The sequence below is a fragment of the Taeniopygia guttata genome, chromosome 1 (assembly GCF_048771995.1).
Source record: "Taeniopygia guttata chromosome 1, bTaeGut7.mat, whole genome shotgun sequence".
In the NCBI taxonomy this organism is placed as follows: domain Eukaryota; kingdom Metazoa; phylum Chordata; class Aves; order Passeriformes; family Estrildidae; genus Taeniopygia; species Taeniopygia guttata.
Window position 1 is genome coordinate 106,784,226 of NC_133024.1, and position 22,764 is coordinate 106,806,989.

The 22,764-nt window shown below is 34.3% G+C and overlaps 1 protein-coding gene across 2 annotated transcripts in view; it reads right to left on the minus strand.

The window, feature by feature from the left end:
* Positions 1-22,764, minus strand: part of CFAP47 (cilia and flagella associated protein 47) — a 254,052-nt gene that overhangs the window by 110,811 nt on the left and 120,477 nt on the right. For both annotated transcript variants that reach the window (XM_030282490.4, XM_072934926.1), the window contains 2 exons: positions 19,968-20,079; positions 10,902-11,042 (listed from right to left, as the gene is read on the minus strand). In XM_030282490.4, coding sequence (XP_030138350.4) covers positions 10,902-11,042; positions 19,968-20,079 — 253 coding nt within the window. The remainder of the gene's footprint in view (positions 1-10,901; positions 11,043-19,967; positions 20,080-22,764) is intronic.

The following is a 22,764-nucleotide window of genomic DNA, read 5'->3' on the forward strand; positions in this document are numbered from 1 at the left end:
AGCTGAGATTAAGTGGAGATACTTAGAATAATCTAGTCTAAGAGTTAAATAAGGGAATAATTCCAAAGGGCAAAGAGACAAAGAATAACTCAAGAAGTAAAGTAAAAAAACCCCCACAAAGTAGTTGATTCTTAGGCAATTTTGAAAAAAGAAAACCACAGAAAAACTTGTACAACCAATAACAACTTGAAGTTCAGAAAGCAACTATTGTTTAATTTTTTTTTTTTTTCCTTAAAGAAGATTTTTGAGGAAAGAGAATGCTTACAATTTTCATAGGCACAAAAGGTTGCTACTTGGAGTGACCTCTCTGATGGAGAGAGTTACAAATAGTGGACTTCAGAGAATGCAAAAAGTTTCAGTGAAACTTTGCAGTGATGAGGGTGGAGAAGAAACAGGACAGCTTACCTAGGTCATTAAGTTTTTATTCGTAAGTAAATCTGAAGAGTATCCTAGAGTAATGGTTGTCAAAATCCACCAGGAAACAAGTTACTCCTACCAAGTTATACTTAACACTCTCTCATGTTCCATAAAATGTCTCAAAACATCTTCATTCACAGTCAAAATCTTTAGCTCACATAAACTGAATTGTGATACTTTGTTAACAAACACAGAGACAGGACTGTGTTAAACTAATGACCTCAAATGCTGTACTAACCCTCCCTGCTTCACACGTTTAAATTACTTAAATTAAGAGGGTATTTTTCCCCCAAGCACTACTGCTTTTTCCCAAAAGACTGCTGTTTTTCCTCCATTTGCCATATTTGTCTTTATTTTTACTGACCCCAATTTTCTATCTTTGTCTACCTTAGACTTAACTTTGGAAAAATCCAAAGGTAACAGAAAAAATCCAAAGGGAACGTTGTTTCTGGCCACAAACTTATACGGTCTCAGAGAAGAAACAGAAAAAATATTGCTTATTCCTATTATGCTGGCATATAAAGCTATGAGTGATCAGGGACAAAAGGATCTTACATTTCCCTGTAGGCTCTCTGGAAGGTTGGGAAGATCATCAGTAATATTGAAGGACACACACAAACCCAATATAAAGCATATAACAAGGAAAAGAACAGGAAAGAGAACAGAAAGGAAAGACACTTTGTGTCAAAAGAGCCACCAATACCAACTGCTTGAAAAAAATTTAAAAACTATGTGGTAAAATAACCTAGAACCTTTTATTCTGCTTCTTGGCAGAAACAGCATCCACTGGCCAGATTTTGCATAGAGCTGCACATTTTAAGAGTGTGTAAACTGTGACTTATGTTAGGAAATCACTTGCCAGGTGAACAGCTTGGGCAGCTGTGTCACACAAATATTTTAACATGTCTGAAAAGGCAAAAGCCAGCTCAGAAGTCATTTACACACAGTCACAGCTGATATATCCTTGGCAAAGTAGGTTAAGTTATACTCAGATGATTTCCAATCAGGAAATTCCTTAAAATGATACTGAAGTGTTTTCCTGTTCACATCAGAATGAACACAAAACATGTAAAATAGTTTATAAATTTATGCATTCAATAGTAATATTTCTTCAGAGAAAACATAATTGCTCAGAGTTGGGGGTTATTTCACTTTTTTCTTTTTTTCTTTAATACATGATGTTTTATTACATAAAATACCTTCATATACTTAACATTTTGGCTGTCAAGAACTCTTTAAAATAGAACATTTGACATCAAAAAAACTGTAGCCAGAAAAAAAACCAAATATTCAATTAGTACAACTTTAGAACTGGTAAAAATCTTCTACTGAAAAAAAATACCAATGTTTAATTAATTCTTGTTTTCAAATTTGTTTCATTCGTACACAAGTTATTGAATGAAACATGAAAACATGATTGCAGATTGGTAAAACATAGATTACATAAAGAGTATATTAGTTAAACACAATGAGTTATGACAAGGCTAGCAGTCAAGAAAATACAAAAAGACAGCAGAAAAGCAGCAGGTTTGCAGAAGTCTTCTGAAAATATGGCACTTAATTATTGCAAAGGCTTTTAAATTTTAAGTTAAAGGTCTTTAACAATCCTCCAGGTGTCATATGCTGTGGTGAAATATACTTCATGCTCTTTACTGTGGAATTCCAAGCCTTATTTTATTATTGCCAACATAACATATTAAAAATAAGCTTACTGAGGACAAAGTGAACCCAGCTTTTACTAGAGCTCTGTCACAAAAGCAAATCATTGTTCTTATGAGTTTCAGCACATACAAGGAGCACGAACCTTTCACTTGACAGACAAATACCATTCAGTCAACTGAATTATAGACTCTCCCTTGCAACTGTAAAATCAATTGCACTATTTCCCTAAAAGTTTTATATCCCACTGCTTGCAATTCAGCACTTTCAAAAAAGAAAAAAAAAAAAAAAAAAAACAAAAGGACTCCACAAATGCTGAGTACAACATATCTTCATTTCTATTATAGAATGTAATTAGTATTCAAAGATTTTACCCCTTCTAGCTACCAGGAAACTAAATTGACAACATTTCCTTGAATATACATGATTTTTAAACTGAATCTTTAATTTTAATTAGATTTGATTTTATGATATGAATTTACATGAGATTTCAGTGAGAAGCCAGCTCACTTCCAGACGGTTCACTTTTAAATTCTCTACCATACTCAGGCAGGCTCAGCGTATGCAGCTTCCTCTTAAAAACATGCTAAATAGTAAAGATAAGAATGCCTATTTCCTACATGAAGATAGCCCAGAATTACAAATTTTATACCCCAATGAGTGACTCCTGACTGCCATTATTAGAAAAAAAAAATTCTGTATTTACAGATTAAAAATATTTTTTTCCAAAATACTGGGGGTTTCCTAAAGATATCAAAGTAACCAAAAGCATTTTATCAACTGTAATGCAGTCTTACTTCATAGGAACACAGCTAGGCAAATGCAAAGGCATTAAAACTGATAAATGTCTATTTTGCTTTTTCAGCATAACCCTTTTACTTTAAAATGAACCTTTCAAGTTCATTGGGATTTGGATAACTTTCCATTCTAAACTCTGTCACAGAGCAGGCATTTCATCTTATTCCCCTAAGGAAAGGCAAAAAGGCAACACAAAGCAACATAACACACACAGAAAAGGCAACATTTTTTCTGGAAAAAAAATATGTCTTCCCTGAAAGAGGTATTAAAGATTTATGCTGAGCACCCAGGTCATTTTAGGAAAATAACATTTATTTCTCTGTACATCCATAAAATACAAAATCATTTCTATGAAATAGCATCTTGAGCACAATGATGAAGTGGGTAGATTTTCATTAGATTTCAGAAAACATATTGTGAAGTTGTGTGAGCAATTTATGTCTTCAACAATAAAAATAAACTATGAAGTAAAATTCCATTAATATTCAAGAAGAAGATCTTTATGATCATGCAATTCCATGATTATAAAATCAACCCTTCATTAATTTAATGGATATTGTCTGCCATATTTACAGTAGATGAACTTTATAAGGTTGTTCTCACTAATTTCTCAATATATTGCTGGGCAAATAAGGTGTAGATAACCAATACATCCAGAGAAGTTAGTGAAAGCAATCCTGCAATTCTTTCTAACATTCAATAATAATTAATGTATATCTCACATTATGAAAGAAGATACATTCTTCCCAAGTAACACAAATTTAATATATTTCCAGAAATACTAATCACATTTTTACAATTAATTCCAAATTTCAAAAAACTTATTGCACACACATACACTCATTCTCTCATGACGGTGTATAAAATATCATCTGTCTTTTGCCACAGTGGGAAACAGTAGGTCCCCAATACTTAAAATTTCTCAGTTGTGCCAAAACCTTTTAGGACTCCACACACAGAGAAAGCAAAATAAATATTTTGAGAGAGACAATACAGATCATAACAAATAAAGCACTGCGATGGACAAGAAATATCTATTGCCTGCTCTGTAAAAATGAGTGTTCCTTTGCTAGTTAGTTCAGCAAACCTACCCCATAACTGAATGTGTGAGAATGCAGGAGTGCCCAGTGTCTGGATAAATTAAAAAACAGAATTCTGTGTGGGAAATTTATTTTGCAGCTGCTACAGAAATAAAATTCCTCACAAATTCCAGCAGCAGATTATGGAGGGGACAAGAGGATCTAAGATAGGCACAAAACTCATCCATGAGAATACATTGAGATGAACTGAGAATTTACTAACAAAAAAAATTACTTTTACAACTATCACAAATAGTCTTCAAGAATAACCTATTTCTAGCTTCAGATGCAGACAGTGGCAGTAGCACATGGCAAAAGCTTGTCTAGTTACCAAAGTCTAGCATGACTTGTAATAATAGTAATAATAACAGCAACAGGAAGACGACGAAGAAGAAATTAGATTGGAAGGAGAAATGTGCTTTATTTTCTTCTCCTGTTGGAAATTATACTCTGTCAGCTTGAAAACGTAATTTGGACTCAATCTAATGTTTTAATTGATATTTATGAACTGCATAGTTTTCAGAAATGTTAAAGAAATAATATGTATATTATTCTTAATATATATATAAACTTTGCTCTGGATTTGTAAATCTATTTATAAATTAGCTTAACTGTAGAATTTTCCAAACAGGCTCTGAGAATGTTTATTCAATTATTTCCTCTGCTTGAGGGACTGAACACAAACCTTGAAGGAAGCTGTTCTCACCCTTAGACAATATTGTTGATGTTGCAGTAATTTGAATGTCAAATATCTTGGGGAGAACGTCATTTTTTTTGTGAAATATTAATTTGAATGTTTCATAATATTTAGATTAATGTAAAAGAGTCAGCTAGAAATAAAATCTCCACACTGTAAGACTTCTTTAAAAATCCCATATTTGATTTGAACTCCACTTCCTATGAACTGTCCCATCTATTAGGCCATAAAGTTTGACTTTTTCCTGTTTTCTGGTTCAGTGTATACTTTCACAGGTCACAACAATTTTAACAGAATGACAGAGGAGACTGATGGGGACCTTCCCTCTATCCTCTCCTCACCTCATTATCTCCAGCCCCAGACATGCTTACAGGACTGTGAGGAACTGGTAAATATTAGTGCTCTTTTGCATTACCATTATGTACTCTCTGTGTGTTTATAATTCATTACTTGCTAAAGGGTAAAATAATAATTGTTTGTAAGCCTGACAAGGTAGGAAAGGCAAAATGATGACCTAGAAAGAGCATGTCAAACACTCCAACACAACCACAAGGGCACTGGCTGCAGGGAGATTGCTGCTCTGTTGCTCATTTCCTCTTAAGTTTCAAAAATGTTATATTTTTATATGACTCTGAATGATATATATATTCTGTCACAGAAAACTAGTAAGAGATTACACCTTGACCTGTCATGTGAGCCCCACTCATTATTTCTGCTAGGGATTTTGTTTTTCAGATTTTTTTTATTAAATTGGCTATTAATTGAAAAAATTCCATACATTGACATTTGAGGTCTGCCAGACATGAAAAAATTGCGTATTTCTCATTAATACAGTTTACAGCATATACAGACTTTCAAAACAAGTATAATGCACATCACAGACATTTAAATTGGGTAATAAAATTTAATCTCTTTATATGCAAATGCAATCCTACATGCTATGATATCCAAAAATATGCAGATGCACAGGTTTACAAGAGGAGTGACTAATTTGTGGTTAGGGCAGATGCAACATTACCTGCCTTCTCAGCACAACAATATTACAACACCTGCTGCAGGAAGGGTGATGCAACCTGAAGTTCAGCAGCAGCAGCCATACCCTGCGAGCAATTGCTCTTGCTATTAATTTTAAATGGGCTACCCTGCATTGTTTGCACAGATTTTTATATGCACACAGTACCATGCCCCACGAAATTCCATGTGGGCCATAGGTCCTTTAAGCATTGCTATATCTGAATTGTTTCAAAACAACATGTTGGTTTACTGGGAGGATCAAGCTGTTCTGAGTCTCAGAAGGGCACAGGAAAATTCATAACAACCAGAAGACTGCAGTACTGCAGAAGAGCACCTACTGAGAAAGCCAGCAGTAATTGAACAACATTTTTGACAAAGGAAAAAAGCAAAAAATAGTATAATACCTAATGTTCTACATATGCTATACCATTCCCCAAAGCTTGTATGCATTGGCATAAGTATAGCTGCAAATGCGAAAATGCTATTAAAAAATCTCTAAAAACAAAGCAAATAAACAAAAAATCAAAACAAAAAACAAAACCAAAACTAACAAAGCCGTGGTTAGTATTTTACATTTGCAAATATGTATGCAATTTACATGGGGATTATTTTCTCTGCTGAGCTCTTTACTTCTTCTCTGAAGAGGGAGACTTAAACTAATCTGAAGCTGGAGCACACCATGCATGAACATACAGAATGTAGATTGGACTAAAAAATACCTTAACTACCCAATAAAAATTTATGGGCTGGTAACTCAAATTGATTTTAAAGAACAGTCCTCTTAAAAAGAAATTAATTCCAGAAATAAATATGCATGTGAGATGTATCAATTATATTTTAATATATTAAAGGTACATGAAACATCTTACTGCATTAATACTGAATAAATCCTATAATTTACCATTGTATCCTCAGGTCTTATAATCTTTTTAAAAAATTGTAATGAGCAAATGCTAAACTTTTTCACATTTTTGTCATCCTGAGTACTGTTTACCTCTTAATCACTTCAACAGTTGCTAGAACAAAGACATTATTTTACTGTCTTCCTTATATGAATACCCCATCGTGCTCCCACAGGTGTTCAGCCCTCAGGGATTGATTTCAAGCTTGGAAGCCCAGGAGAACCACATGTGCAAGTACCATTACCTCCCAAAGGCATCAAGTGCTCAAAGAATCACTTGGAAGTTTTTAAACTCAACAGGAAAGACACTTAACTCAGAGACATCTCCATAAAAACTACAATGACAACTTAGACCAAAAAACATTGCCTGTCATTGAAAGCCTGGTTGAAGTATAAATTAGCTTTAAAAAGACCACTAAACCAGGCTTTGCCAAAATGAATGTCTGGCTTGGCCCCTCTGACCATGCTTCTTCATCATGGCCTGTTTACAAGTAGTGTATCTTTCTGATGTTTAGCCTTTCAAGTACAAGGAAATTCAAAAATCTGGCAATGACATAAAAACCTAAATGCATGCCATAAGACAAACAAAGTGGGAAGTACAACCCTAGGATAAAGGCAATGTTTAGGGCAGCCACCATAAGACAACATCCCATGCAAAATTCCCCAATCTTGTACAAACAACCACTGAGGGACATCCCTGCTGGCAGGAGCACTGAAAGCTGAAGTGCCAGGTCTGTGCTGAGTCCTGCTGCCGGACAGAGTGTGAGGGGTGCTGAAGAGGGGAGGGGGATTTGCAGCTGCAGGGAAGGCTTTAGCCATCGCAGCAGCCACAGCAACTTCACACACTCAGCTCCCATTTCCAGGGGATGATTCCTGGGAGCAGAGTGGGTCTGGCAGAGGCTGAGCCAAGCACCCTCCCTGCGGCCCATGGGCTGCACAGCCAAGAGCACAGCACAGGGGGTTTGGCCAGGGCTCTTCAAGAAGTTACCATGAGCTCAAGAGTAGAAAAATTTCTTCTACTTTGAGAGTTTAGGAAGCTTCACTCCTATAGGAGGAGTGTAGCATTAACTGAGACTGTAAAACAAACACCTATTAATAGCTAATATTTTTTTCTGATTTTAGCACTTTATAATACAGGAATATCTATAGATAAATCTTACATGAAAGACAAGGAGCATTCTACCTTCAGTCTTAGCAACCACTTAGCCTTGCTTTACTTTTGGCTGCCATGAGAAAAGAAACCTTAGGATCTCCTTTCTTCAAAGGCAGAATTAAGTTTTGGGAAGAACACAGTTTAGAAAGGGACAAGCCCCTATCACTACATCTGCTCTGCGGACATTTTTCTGTTTGGGTTTTGGTTTGTTTTCTCTTTTTTTCTTCTTGTACAAGGCAGCATAACAATGATTCATCATGAGGAATTGCTGTGTTTCTTACAGCAAGAAATAAATGTGTTTTTTCTTAGATATACCTAAAGAAGAAGAAAAAAGTACAAACATTTCAGAATCCTTAGGTTTTTGGAAGAGCATAATGAGTGACTTTGATAAAAATTATAAAAAGAACGTATGAAAGCATCTAGAAATCATTGCCTTCTTCTGCATTTCTACCTACAATGTAATTTGAAGAAGGAAAAAAAAAACCAAAAAAGGTAAATAAGAACATCTATATCTACATAATGCATAAGTGTGGGTACCTGAGATGTGTATAACAAGGTGGTAGTTTCTAGTATGTTTAAAAGGAGTAATTTTCCCTGAATAACAGCAAGACACAAAAGTTTGGTGAACATGTGTTTATTCCTAATCTTATTCAGCTATGGAAAACCTCATACCTTATTTGAGCTACACCAATTTCAGTCTGTATATTCATTTTCTTTACATCAGAAGTCCAGTACCATTTACTTTTTACAGTGCTCTGGGGATATTCACTTCCAAGATTCACTTCATTGTGTGATGCCTCTGGTCAAATGCAAGAGGTTTGCATTCTACAATTGGTGCATACTTTGCAATTCATAAATCCTAAATCTTGGAAACATCCATCAGTAATTATACTATGAAAAGTCATACAATAAAAATTAAAATTAATTTTAATGTAAAACTAATGTAAAAAACATTGGTGTAAAAGAAATCTGTGCAGGATAAGTTAAGACTTTGTTAGTTCCTCTTTGAAGTAAGTTCAGAACAGGAATATCATGTATTTTAGACCAGACCTTGTTGCATAACATCTCTATTTAGCTATTTGCAGCAGGTACCTTCCACAGCTGCAGAAGTGACAGATGTCTAGTACAGGTGAATGCTTGTGATGACAGATAATATTTTGTGAAATGACTAAATGCAGTTGGTGGGTTTAAAGGTGAGATTGAAGCTTGGGATGTGAGCATTGCAAAGGTATCTCCTCTGCACTGAAGAAGAAACAAAATCTTTTATTAAGTGACACAGAACTAGGGAAAGGTCATGCCATGTCCTACTTTAAGTCCACTTAGGAAAGAAATCCTAATGATTCCCTAAACATTGCCAGCAGTCCTGCAGCTTGAGCCAGTACAGTTTACTAGAAACATGTAGGTCACAATAAGACAAACATAAAACACTATAGAGTTGCACAAAAATAGCAAAAAATGGCAACTGAAAGAGAAGATGAAGTAACTTGAGTCAGCCACATAGGAATAAGGTGTGCAGACTGCTCCAGTTACCAATGGGATTCTCTGGGTGGGAGTGATTATTTCCATGTAAATTAGTGTGCAACAAAAGAGAAAGCTGATTTAGGGCTGATTACCTGGCTTCTCTCAGCAAGTTATTAGACTGATATTTCATGGTATTATTTATTGTCTTTTAATGTATCAAACATGTTTGAAAATTTAAATGCATAAATAGACCAAACAGTCTCACATTGTCATTAGGGAATCACATGAAGCAAAAGTATTACCAGTAATGATAATAGCAAACCATGAAGTTACGTTGGATTTTCTAACTAAGAAGAACACCCTCCATTCATATCAGTGACAGGGACAGCACTGAGACATCCACTCTCCTAAACTATTTTCTTGCCTAACCTTCTATGTTCAGTTACTTTCAATTACAGCCTTTACTAGTTTTGGACTGATAATTCCTAAATTTGCAAATATCTCATAAGAAAATATGCTTCATTTGAGCAATTGAAGCTTAACTAAATTCATTAATATTCTCAGGCTTTCAGTAGATTTGAAGATTATCTCCCATTTACCTGGCATCACCCTTTATGTTGTTTTTATTATTAATTCCACTTAATATCTGGAAAATTTATAATTCTTGTCTCTACGGTATTATCTGCATATATCATCTTAATTCAATCCTTTTTAATCCTTCTTCTGTAAAGTTCCAACAAGATGTTGCATGAGTTTTAATGTCATCCAACTTCCATGTTGCTGTACAGATTATTAATAGACTACAAAAGAACAGACTTTCTGATATTCACATTGACTTGACTCAAATTATTTCTAATTTATTAAAAAAATTAGTTTCTAATTCTTTTTAGAGCTTGATAAATTCTAGTTTAAATTTATCTAGAAAATACAGTTATAAAGACAAAGAGCCAATCTGCCAACCCTTCTTAATTTCCTAAAAATTCTAGATTGACTAAACCAACTTTTTTAGTTTAAAACTTTCCTTGATAGCTTTCCTTGCAAGAAATATTCTTTAATCAATTACAAAAAATGCTTGACAATTTAGATATATACCAAATTAGATATTAAAAGCATAAACAACATAGTTCTGTAGGCAAAGTTATACTTGCAAATATAAATAGGAAAGTGGAGAAATTAATCTAAAAGCAAACAGCTTTGTCTATTTGGTGTAACCACAAAAGTGTTCTTCTGGAACACTTGAAATCTCAAAAGTAATGCAGTTACTGCTTAGAATAAAGCAGGTGGTGACACTATGAAAGTAAATAGGTATTCTGGAATCTTCTCTTTTTGATTTTATTGTACCAAAGGAGTATCTCTCACTGACTGTTATAAGGAATTTTTTTCCACAATGTAAAGAAGTGGAGCAATATGAATTTCAGAAAAGGCCTGCTTTGACATCAGCATTCACAGTATTATTGGAGAGTTACAAAGAAAGCATTAAAAACATTCTGCCCCTCTCCAACAATCACAGCAGTCAGTGATGTTGTAAAAAGAGGGGGGAAAAAAAAGAAAAGAAAAAGCTCAGCTTAACAATGCATTAAAATGCTTCAGAAAGCACAAAAGGACAATTTCATACTTTTTTTTGGTAGGCTGTGCATGCTAAATATTCATTTAATTTTAAACCACATTATGATGTAACTTTATGAAAATTGACAAGAAATGCATCCATAATAACAAACATACCAATTTTAGCTGCATCAAGAGCTGTTGACATGCTTGCTGACTTTTTCTGAAGGGCCTTTTTTTTGCCATCTGTTCTCTGTGGTGAGCTGCTGCCTTGAGGCTGCTGCTGGTCTTCATCTTGAGCAACAAATGAAATTACACCTAAAACAAATAGATACCAGGTGTTGTATTACCCAGGAATTAGCTGCACAAAAACAGACTGCCAGACATGCACGAATATTTCCTCTGTTCAAAACTAATACAAAATGAAGTAAAGCTTCCATTTCAGGTGTCAGCTATCCAATTATAATTTACAATATTAAAAAATATCTCCTGAGTGAGTGCAAGGAAATTAACCATTTTCTGTCCCCAAAGAGCTCTTCTGCTTGCCTGAAGAGATCCATAATGAGCACCTGAAGAAGATCAGTAGTAGGAAATGCAATACAAACAAGGACTTCATAAAAGTTACAAAATCTGGTGATCACTAATTGTATTTTTCCCAGCTCAATTTTCTGTGCACAGTCTTGATTGTTTCTTTTATTTCTTTTTCAATCACAGTGTCTCATTCTACTGCTATAAGAGAATTGCAATATTTAAAATATTCCTTTGATACATTTTTGTATTGTATGTTAAACGGTAATGAAATATGACAAGAAAATAAAATACAGAGACCATAAAACCTGAATTTATAAATTGCCAGATCTCTATTTAATAACATAAAATCCAGTAGGTACAGGGTGTCTTTAAATAATATTAATGCTATTGTAGAAGATTTGATATACTGGCTTTAAATTAGCAGGATTCATTTCTTCCACTTTGTGCCTCTAAGAATTTTAAATCTACACAAACTTTTGAAAATACTACAGAACATTCTTCCTGCATCTAAATTATTATTCGTCAATATTTGAATACATTTTTGAGAGTTTCTAAGCCAAAATAAATACATTTTGCTGGTGTAATTCTTGGCTCATAGAAAATCTGAGGAGATGACTTATTTTATGCTATTATAGTAAGAAATGTTCTCATTGACATTATTAGAATTTATGTGAAACATCTCCAAAAGGGAATTTGTTCATTGTGTCATACGAAGGACTTGAGAAAACTATTATTAATGGAACCTTTAAAATTTGAAATTGGGAATTCCTATGAGAGTCCCAGAACAATTTTGATTTGAGAATATCTGCATCTAATGGTATGCTTTGTTTCTGCAGCTTTGAGTGGGGCAGAGGTGTGACATGACAAACACTGACAAACTATTCCTACTAAGAAGGATTACATGAAATGATTATAAGGTAAAAATCTCTTTTTCTTTGAGAGACAGTAACTGAGAAGCACAAGTATAAAACACTGAAATTAAAAGCAAAATAAAAAAAATTGAAATAAGTTTCAATCCAGAGGAACAATATAATATATAACTTCTAACTTAAAGAATAGAATCCCAAATTTTCTTTCATCAAGAATATTCTACTTAAATACAAATGAGCTAAATTAAACTAATTAAAAACAAACCAAAAGAATTTCTATTGAAAAAGTTTTTAAAAACTACTAAAATTTCTCTCATTAAGTAAGTCAGAACTTGGGTCTAAATAGGCAGAGGAGTGAGTACAATTTCAGGAAATTATTGATTTTTTTTTTTTTTTATCTTAAAGATAAGGTAAATGTGCAAGAAGGAAAAAATAACAAAACCGTTATGGAAAGGATAATGAAGACTGAAGAAAATGCTCAAGGTATATAAATCTTAATGTAAGGGAACACATGGAATGGCACTAATAGGAAATATATCACTGGATAAATGACTAATTAATGACTAATGACCATAGGATACTGACTAACTAATCTGATTTCACGTCTTAATATAAAATCCTAGTATTATTTTTCTATTGAATTACAATATTAGAGAGAAGCAAAGTGAAAGAGAGAATTCATTAATTTTAAATACCAATCCTTGCCATCAATGTGCTTAAAAGTTGTCAACAATTAGAAGAAAATGAGTAAAATATGCAAAATTATAGCTTTGAAGTTGATACAAAGTCTTGGCTAAATTCTAATCAATACATTCATAAATTCTATCAAATTCTTACAGTAAAGAATATTTTGTTACACTTAATTTTAAATTGTTAGTAATTTTTCCTTATCATTCTTCCTTCCAGTGACCATGGAGGATTTTCTTTACCAATTTTCTGTATTTCAGAATCACGAATTATCCATATATGAGTGTGGGAGAAAGAGGGTCAGAACAGGAGCAATCACAGGAGCAATTTAAGTAATGAGATAGTAAAACAAAGAGTGACTTTTGCTCTCTGCACAAAACATGGCCTCAGAAGCAACAAAATAATTTGCTGAAGCACTTGAATAATTACTTTTTATTTGCAGCAAATATTGGAATGCTCGAAAAGTTCCAAAAGAATAAATTACTAATGCTCAAGAATATTTCAAGAGCTTTGAGAGGAACTATGGTAACTAAAAACTACTTGAATTGCTAAACCACTGTGTGGATAATACACCAATTGCATGAGCAAAAAATCAGTGAAGAATTGTGGTATAAGTGCTGACACTCCATTTTCCTCCTTTATGAAAACCAGAGCTCAAACAAACAGAGTTAATAACAATGAGGTTATAATCTTGATCGATAAAAGTGAATTAATTGATGTGGTGAATACAGATCTCTACAATGCTCTCAATTAAATCTGTCAAAGTACTTCTAGAAAAAGTAATGAGTTTTATTACAGATAGCGTACATTGTGTAACTCAGTTTATCTGCTTAATCTTAAAATATTCATAAATCATCTTTCATAATTCTCATGGGCATCAAAGTATCTACTACTGGCTCAAAGCTATTTGAATTTTTTATTAGGAGAAAATAAAAGAAAATCATTGCTGGCAAGAACTGCAAATAACAAAAGAAAAAAGGTGTATTAATTTCATGTCAAATCTAAAATGCAAAATCCTTATCACTGAGGACAGTACATAGTATGAGCTGCATGACTTGAGTATATAAATTAAAGCAGAATATTTTCCAAGGAAGTATTCCTAATTAGAATGCTCTCCCGGTTTGGGAGTAAATGGTGTAACCCACTGACCCTTATTGGATCCTAAGATAGCAGATGATACATAAATATATTAATTTATTCAAATTATGGGCTACAAAAATATTCCTGTCAAGAGATGTCTTGCAGGATGAGAAAAAGAGCTTTGTACAAGGAAGAGTAATAAAAAGTACTTTGTGCACTATGAAATCATAAATAATACATTGGAAATGTGCAGGAACACTGCATCAAAAAATGACAGATTTCAAATAAATACAAAAAGCAATTTTACATTTTTCATTTGGTTCTGCTGAGCTTGGCTTCTTTGCTTTTGAAGAGCTTTGACACAGAAAGTTCTGGTCTTCTGGCTGTGAATGCACAGCCATCTTACAGAACTTTTACTTATCAGTTCATCACACTTTTCATTATTGATGCTACAAAACAACTGATAAATGATAAACTTTTCATGAACAACAGTCCTCAATGTTAGTTTTTTTTTTTCTTTTAATCCAGTTGCTCAGTTCTGACTTCTCTGTCACACATTGCACAACAGTGTAACTTGCCAAAATGTCATGGCTGGCAATTTTTAAGGCATACATTCAAGACCAAACCAGACTTCACTTACACCCCAGAGATACAATTCCCACTGATTCAACTGGCCACAGAATTATGGCATCATCATCTATTTTAGAAAATGACTCCTTAGCTGTACTTATATATAAGTACAGCTGTACATATATATAAGATGTACATAGCTGTACTTAGCTGTACATATATATAAGATACCAAACTTGCATATATGATCCTAAACTTGTAAAAGCAATAATACAAGTATTTCTAGAATTCCACTGAACGTTAATAATTAAAATTTACATAAATTGAGGACATTATATTTTTGCTGACACATCATTGATTTACAAACTTTCTTGGTCAAAACATCATTGCATATTTTCTAGCTTTATTAGCCAGTGTTGAAACATTTTATACAACTACAGTGCAAATATTAATACCAAAGCCCTCCTTTCTATTGCTTCAGAAAAGATGCATCCCTTTAAAAGGAGGCAGGCTGTTTTATTTCTCAATAAAATTGCAATTACAACACCCCATGTTAGACTGACTCATTGTCTATATACTACACAGCCCCAAGTAAGAAAGCAAGAAGTGCTCAATGCTTTCCTTTCTGTTTAACTTAAATGGAATATTTGAAAGATACATAGTGTGCATGATTACTTTCTGCTGCAGAGAGATGATAAAAGTCCACAATATCCCATTATTTTAACTGGAAAAAAAAAACCCAAAAGGCTATATGGCCACAGAATTCATCACACAAATCTGAAAAGATATAGAAACATTTTGTTTGTGGTTTTAATATACCATCATGAACTTAATAAGGTCTTGTGTGTAGGAAGAGAGGTTTATTCATTTTTCCTGGTTATTTTCTGGACAATGAAATCTATGTACAGTTGCTGCCACAAAAAAAGTTCCACAGAAGAGATAAGATAAATTAACAAGGTGAGTGTAATTTACATAATTTTTTGTTCTTGTAGATTTTCTATTGACAAACAAAAAAAAGGATATTTACTGTTGGTTAGTACAAAAATTTACAATCTCTATTTTTCCAAGGAAAATGTCTGTGATGAGACATGTAAATCCTAAGGCGTTTCTGTAACTCCTACTACTTGTTGGCATACTAGGATTAAATAAATTGCTCCCTACAACAAAAAGATGAATAAGCTTTAAGACTCATACCAAGGAGAAATGAGCAAGTGGCAAATCCTGCTATCAACTGTCAATCATATTTGTCTTTGTGGCATTCAATAAAGAAGTGGATTGTTTTGTTTATAATGTTCACTGCCTCTTAATGTGACAGTGAAACCACAGCAGCTCCTGATGGATGGGTGGATGGATGGAGGGATTGATGATGGATGGATGGATGGATGGATGGATGGATGGATGGATGGATGGATGGATGGATGGATGGATGGATGGAGGAAAGGAGGAATGGAGGGATGGAGGGATGGAGGGATGGAGGGATGATGGATGGATGGATGAGGGATGGATGGATGGATGGATGGACGGACGGACGGACAGACAGATGGATGGACGGATGGTGTATGGATGGTGTGTGCCAGGATCATCTTGCTGGGCCATGCCAGCAGCTCCTGCAGTGCACTCTGTTGATCCAGCAGAGCCATTCACAATAATCAAGCAACCAGAAGAGCCTTCAAGCTTTGTCTTTGCCACCACTAAATTAGACTCCATTTGTCAGGGTGACGTGGGTGAAGAGGAAGTGCTCAAGGCAAACAGGCAGGTGCTGGAAATGCAGCTTAGGCTACAAGAAACTACAAAGATCATCTTTCTCCCTCATGGGTGTTTATGATTCCATTGAAATTATAGGGATCAGTAGATCAATTTGCAGAATTCCAGCAAAGAAATGGACTCTTTTTTTCCTTAATGCCAGTGTCAAATAGATAATAATGATAAACAAGTTAAATCAACTCATTTACAGGCCAGAATGTATTGGCATGATCTTCACCACCTCAAAACTGTCTTACAGTTGCATCTGACAGGCCCTAAAATAACATAAAATAAAATAAATTATTTAAAATAATTAATATTGTTTATAGGCTTGGAACATGCTGCCTGTTTTTCCTCAATTTAAGTTTCTAAGCAGCATGGAAAAGAACTGCCTAATAAATATAGATTCAGTTAAAATACTAATGAAAGGTGAGACTTAAAGTTAGAAAGCTACTTTCCAAATGCTAGGGGGTTGTATGAATAAGAGGGCACTGACTATGAAAGGTTTGTGGGTTTTTTGCACAAGACATATTCGAGTATTAGGAGTTTTGCTGTATTCTGGAAAAAATCTGGTCTATTCTGCGGAAAGCAGAAATAAAAATTTGATAAAATATAAAGTAATCTGTAGAAGATGCTTTATCAAACCTAAAGAAAATTGCTCAATTACTCAGAAAACAGACTGCTGAAGAATTTTATGTAGTGACAGAATCTTGTTTGAGGTGTTTATTTGCTATTATTTCTGTGTTAAAGCTGTCACGCACCTAAAAACTAGCTGAAGCATGTAATATTAGTACTCTATTGGAATGCTTCCAAATGGGCTTTAGAAAATAACTGGGCCCATTTTTAGCTTAGCAACCATAAAACAGCAAGACAGAAAGCAAAAGCAGCATAATTTGGCAGCTATATAATTTTGGAAATAAAAGGACTTTGAAAGTAAATGAAAAATGCAAGCCATTTGCTCAGTACATGGTAAAAGTTCTTTCATTAGAATTTAATTTAATATGAAGAAAACAGTATTAGAACACCAAGGCTACAAGTTTTACATTTACAAGTTAGGAAGTTCTAGTTTTGAAATTATTCATCAGCACTAGGACAGAGTCCTCAGCTAGGTATCAAAATAGTTGTTCTTTTTTCCTTGCAGAATAAAATTTACTCCCTTTGCAGATAGCTTTGGAGCATTGCTTTTTATTTTGTCATTAAAACTGTTCACCCCATGGATTATTTTCTTCCTTCTACACAAATTCACCAGACTGAATAAAGAATATTTTTTCCTTTTTTTTTTTTTTTTTTTTTTTGGGGCGGAGGGGGGAGCAGAGGGGAAGTGTTTAAATTATACTTTTTTCGTAGTATCTTGAACCTAGAAAGATTCCTGAGTATTGCCTAATTCCCACTTGAAACACCTAAATCTAATCTGTGATCCTCAAGATTCAGGATGGCTGTTGAAATATCCTGAAAGCCAAAAATGCATTCATATATATATATATATATATATAGATATAGATATAGATATAGATATAGATATAGATATAGATATAGATATAGATATAGATATAGATATAGATATAGATATAGATATAGATATAGATATAGATATAGATATATATTTGACATTGAAGTTTCTCAGGGCCTGGAAATGAACAAATACGACTTCCCAGCCTTGCACACTGATGCAGACAGACTTCCATTCTCCTTGAAGCCACAAAGAAAGCACTTCCTAACACATTACCTTACATAGGACACTTGATAGTCAGGTTTCCATCAAACCTAACATCAGACAGCAAAATCAGCTGCTGCTTTTCAGACCTGTGATAGTGGCTCTCTTCCCTCCACCCCTCTCCCTGCTACAGCAGCTGAATGATTAGAGAGTGTGCACAGATTTCTGTGAGAGAGCCAAACCTGTCTCTGTTGCAGGGGAAGAATGAACACAATTTCTTGAGGTAGTGATTAAAGCAAGCCCTGAGCCAGGGGGTGGATCGCAGATAACTGGGCCCTGTCCTTTTCAAAGGATAACTTTACCCTTCTATCAAGTTATTTTAAAGTGTAAAATAAATGAACTTTTTTGAGAAAAAGGGCAGATGTGGCTTCCCAGCATTTGAACCAGTAACTTTTTGTTGGGTTAGAGAAACTGACTGTTCTCTCTTTTGTCACTCAGTGAACGTATAATACTTCAAAATATAATGGAAACCATTGTGATAGAAGTCAAGGGAAGGAGAGAACATTGGAGATGTAGATCTGAACATGCCATCTATGTCCCTTTGAAGGCATGGCTTTTATCACCTGGTATTAATTTGATATCTGATAGATCCCTTGGAGCCTCTTCTACTGAAACTTTCATTATATATAAAAGAACTGGGGGTTTTCTAAAGCAGCAGAAGAGGCTATTCTTAAATCTTTAATGCTTAAAAAAAAAGCCATGTTAAAATACAGTACATCCTCAATATTTCCTGGTGCACATTTTTGATGGTTACAATTTTATTGAAAGCTGATTCCTATTCATATAGCGTGATTTTTTTTTTCCAGGGCTACAGATCAGGACACTGAAGTCTTCCTATGGCACTAGGCCAAGCCTTGTTACAAGTATTAATTTCTTTGCACAAGTCACTTGTGAGTTGAGATGCCATTATTAGTTAAGTTTTACATATCAGGTACCAAAAACAAAATGACCAAAGGAGCAGAGCAGTTTGACATCCTCAGGGACAAGATTTAATAGCTTTTTAATGTTAAGAAAACAGCTGTCATTAATCTCAATTGTCCAAGAATGTAGCAGAATCAAGTACTTGGAGTTAGGAACACACAAACTAGAAACTACACACACTAAGCATTTTGTATTGAGAGATTTATCCATTATTGGGAAGTTCAAATCTTTCCCTGAGTGCTACTCAGTTCCTTTAGGAAGGTATCCTCTGTTTCCATAATTCCCTCCCAAATACCTTTGCACTCTTCTCTTCTGAGAGTTACTACAATAGTTACCCTACAGGGAACACAGAGACTAATTCATTTCCCTACAGGGAAGACTGAGACTGACAGTTTCATTCTCAAAAACTTGCTTTTTACATTATGAGCTAAATAATGAGCACCATGGAATTTTAGAACCATTACCAAACATATGAAAATTATGAAATCTGAATTGTTATTAAAAAAGAAAACCAGGAAAAACATTAATGATGGGATGCTGACATTGGTTAAAATAATCAAGAGTTTTGCTATTGCATCATAAGAATACCATTATCAACATGGATGGATACAAATTATGTACAATTAATTATAGATCTCCCTAGCCTCCACATATGTCAAAGAAAGAAGGAAGTTCACTGCATTCGAGTTACTACTCTTTCTTGTGGTCAACAGATTGAACATTAATTAAGGGAAAAAATAAAATTCTCTTCTCTGCCTTTACATTTTTGTTCCATTAGTGCTAGCATATCTAAAGGGATTTAACAGTTTCGGAAAATTAAATTTAGATCCACAAACTTGGTGATAATTCAAAAATCATTACTTCCTATTTAGTCAATTTTCATGAGAACTATTAAATGCATGAGGTTCTTCATATGCTGGCATTTTTGAAGAACCTGACCACACATTTAGCAGTAAGATACCTTTAAAAATAAAAATATGAGCCAGCTTAAAAACCTGAATCACCAGCAATTACAACCTTACTTCCAGAAGAAAGGTCATGCAAAAAAAAATTGCAAGCATAAGGTGTAAGGAGATTTAATCTGCTAATTTATGGGGATATTGTATGTATTTGAGTTCTAAACAGTACCTTGAAAGACTCCTCGTCTGCAGGGAGATATACTCAAAGTGTAAGCAGCAGTGTCCTCTGGGTTGACAGTTACATCAGGGGCACCACTCAGCATTGAGAGATTGGAATACACCTGGGGAAGACAAATCACATAGAGGAAAACTCATCAAAAGCAAGTAACTGTTGCAAGAACACCATAGAGACAATATCCATTCTACCTGCTTTGGAAAGTAGAATAGAAAATATGGTACCTGTAAGTCCTAAATTTTATGCAAATGAAAGAATACACACTATAAGAGAAATGCTGGTATATACAGATCATAGCAAGCACAAATTTTGAAGTCATTGCTCAACATGACCAAAAGTATATTGCTCAGACCATGGAACTGCTTACATATGCAGAGATTTGCACAGCTAAGCCCTTAATATTTTACATACATTTTCGTTAGAAAAATGAAGAGATTCAGCAGTACTGATCCATTCTAAATAAAGAAAAATCTGAAGTGTCATTTTAACATCATTTGCTATACCTCAAGTGATATAAACTGTGCTTTTTGATATGTCATATTTTGTAAATTACACACCCATGGCATTCATGGTAACTCTTGGGGCAATGGAGAGACCAATAGAATTTTCACACGTAGAACTTCAGATTTTGCAAACTGTAAAGCTCATTGCAAGAATATAAGGTGAGCATTTTTTAATTGCATCTAATTTATTTTGTGCAGAGTTGCTACAGAGGTATTCTCCAAGCAGCTGCTCATGGTGATGCCTTATGATTTTAGCTTTTTTTATTTTTCAAATCCTGTACTGTATTAGTATATGACTCTAAACTCCATACAGACTGTTAGTTAACCTGTTTTCACTTTTTGGTCAGAAAAAGCAATCCTTCTAAGCCTGAAATTCAAGGACACGTGACTGCCTCAGACCCTGAAAAGTATAAATAAAAGTTAATTGGAGGGGGACAAAAAGGGGGAATATGACTTGATTACCTGAAGCTGTAATTGGAGGGTTAATCCCTGATATGTAAATACACCAAACTTATATCTGTCTGAAAAACTCATGACCATGGTCCATTTTTGGTGTAGACCCTTGGGGAGGCTTTGTCTGCCCTTAGTTTACCTGAAGGCCCTTCATCAAATATATCTGCTTTTATTCTCTTAATTCTGTCTGCCCTCTGTTTTTAGGTAAGACAGGAAAAGGCATCAGTGGAAGATGCAGAGCTGGCCTGTCAAGCATCCAAGTGGATATTTGAATTCTACAAAGATTTCTTTTGCAACACCAACAGCATTAGCTGCACATCCATTTTTAAAGTGAATATATTTTCTTATTATTTTCTGTAGAAAATAAGCCAATTCTTAAACCATCTTTTCTTCTGATACAGATAATCATTGCCTACAATGCTTTCTCTCTCCGTGGTATTTACGTTACTGTAATTCTTTTATCAGGTGCTTGCTCTTTTAATCTAGAACTTCCATACAAATTAAGAGATAAAAAAAAATCCTGTAAAGCAACAGCTTTCATCTTCCCCAGTAACTCTACATTTCACTGGATATTAAAAGTCCAGCAACGAGAAAGAATAAGAGACTACTTGGGAAGAGGAGAAAAAAAAGGCTAAAAAAGAGACAGATGAAAAGACTTGTTGAATTGGCACTTGGACAAAAATAACTGGAAAAAAAAATTTATGTTGTCAACAAAGAGCAAAACATAGGAAAGGTTGGGCTGTTACAAACTTCAGATGGTGAAGATTAATTTATTGAGATATAAACAATAAATTAGTCACACTCCTATATTTATGGACTTTTCAATTTCCGTTTACAATGAATGTACACAAGAGCAAAGGATAAGTACCTAAAAATACAGCTAGGATAATAGAAATGATAGCAAATTACTAGGGATAGAAATAAGATTAGCTAAAATGAGATTTCTATTTAAGGAAAAAGTTATATGGAGACAGAAACAGAAGTAGGATAAATGTGATTAATTTAAATTGGATAAAAAGCAGAAGGGTAGGGTAATGCAGTTCTATCAAAGACAGGACATACCAGACAAATTTCTACCAAAAGATGTCAAAGTAAAAGGAACACTACTGGCATGGTTGACTATAATAAACATGAAATGCTTACAGATTGCTGATGAGTAAATACTGACTGCCATTTTGATTTTCAGTCATTCAAGAGAAATTTTGGACACTTTTTCATAGTAGTGAACTTACAAAAGCTTAATTATTTGGAAGTTTTTAATCTTAAGGAAGCAACCATATAACCAAATAGGAAAAGGTTGAGTAGAAGCAATGAAATTATGTCAGTACACACATGGCCACTGTTTCAGCGCTTGAATCCAGATCCTCTATCAAGACACATGAAGGAATTCTCCCTCCCCTGACCTGCATTAGATTAAACCTTTTGGGATCAGATGCTCACTAAAACTTGTACATAACTGATACTGACCTCAGTCTGCTGTCATCTTTCCAACTGCAGTCATTAAACTTGTATTCCTCAAGCTGCTTGCTATTCCAGAGCTATAACACAAATATTCACCATCTTATTCAGGAATCACCCCCATTCATTTACTAACCCTATTTGTCTCTGTTATTTAAGTTACTCACACCTCAGCCAGTCTCCAAGCAGTGGTCACAACAAAACAGTCTCCTATTTCCAGCCTCCTGAGAAGGTTTATGGTTGTGACAGACATCACTCACCAGGTACTGCTCATGTGCTCCTTAAATAGAATTTTGCCTTGCTCCAATGGCCACGTGATTTATCAGCTCTGTTACTGAGCCTAATTAAATTATCAACCTCAGATGAAAAATGGATAC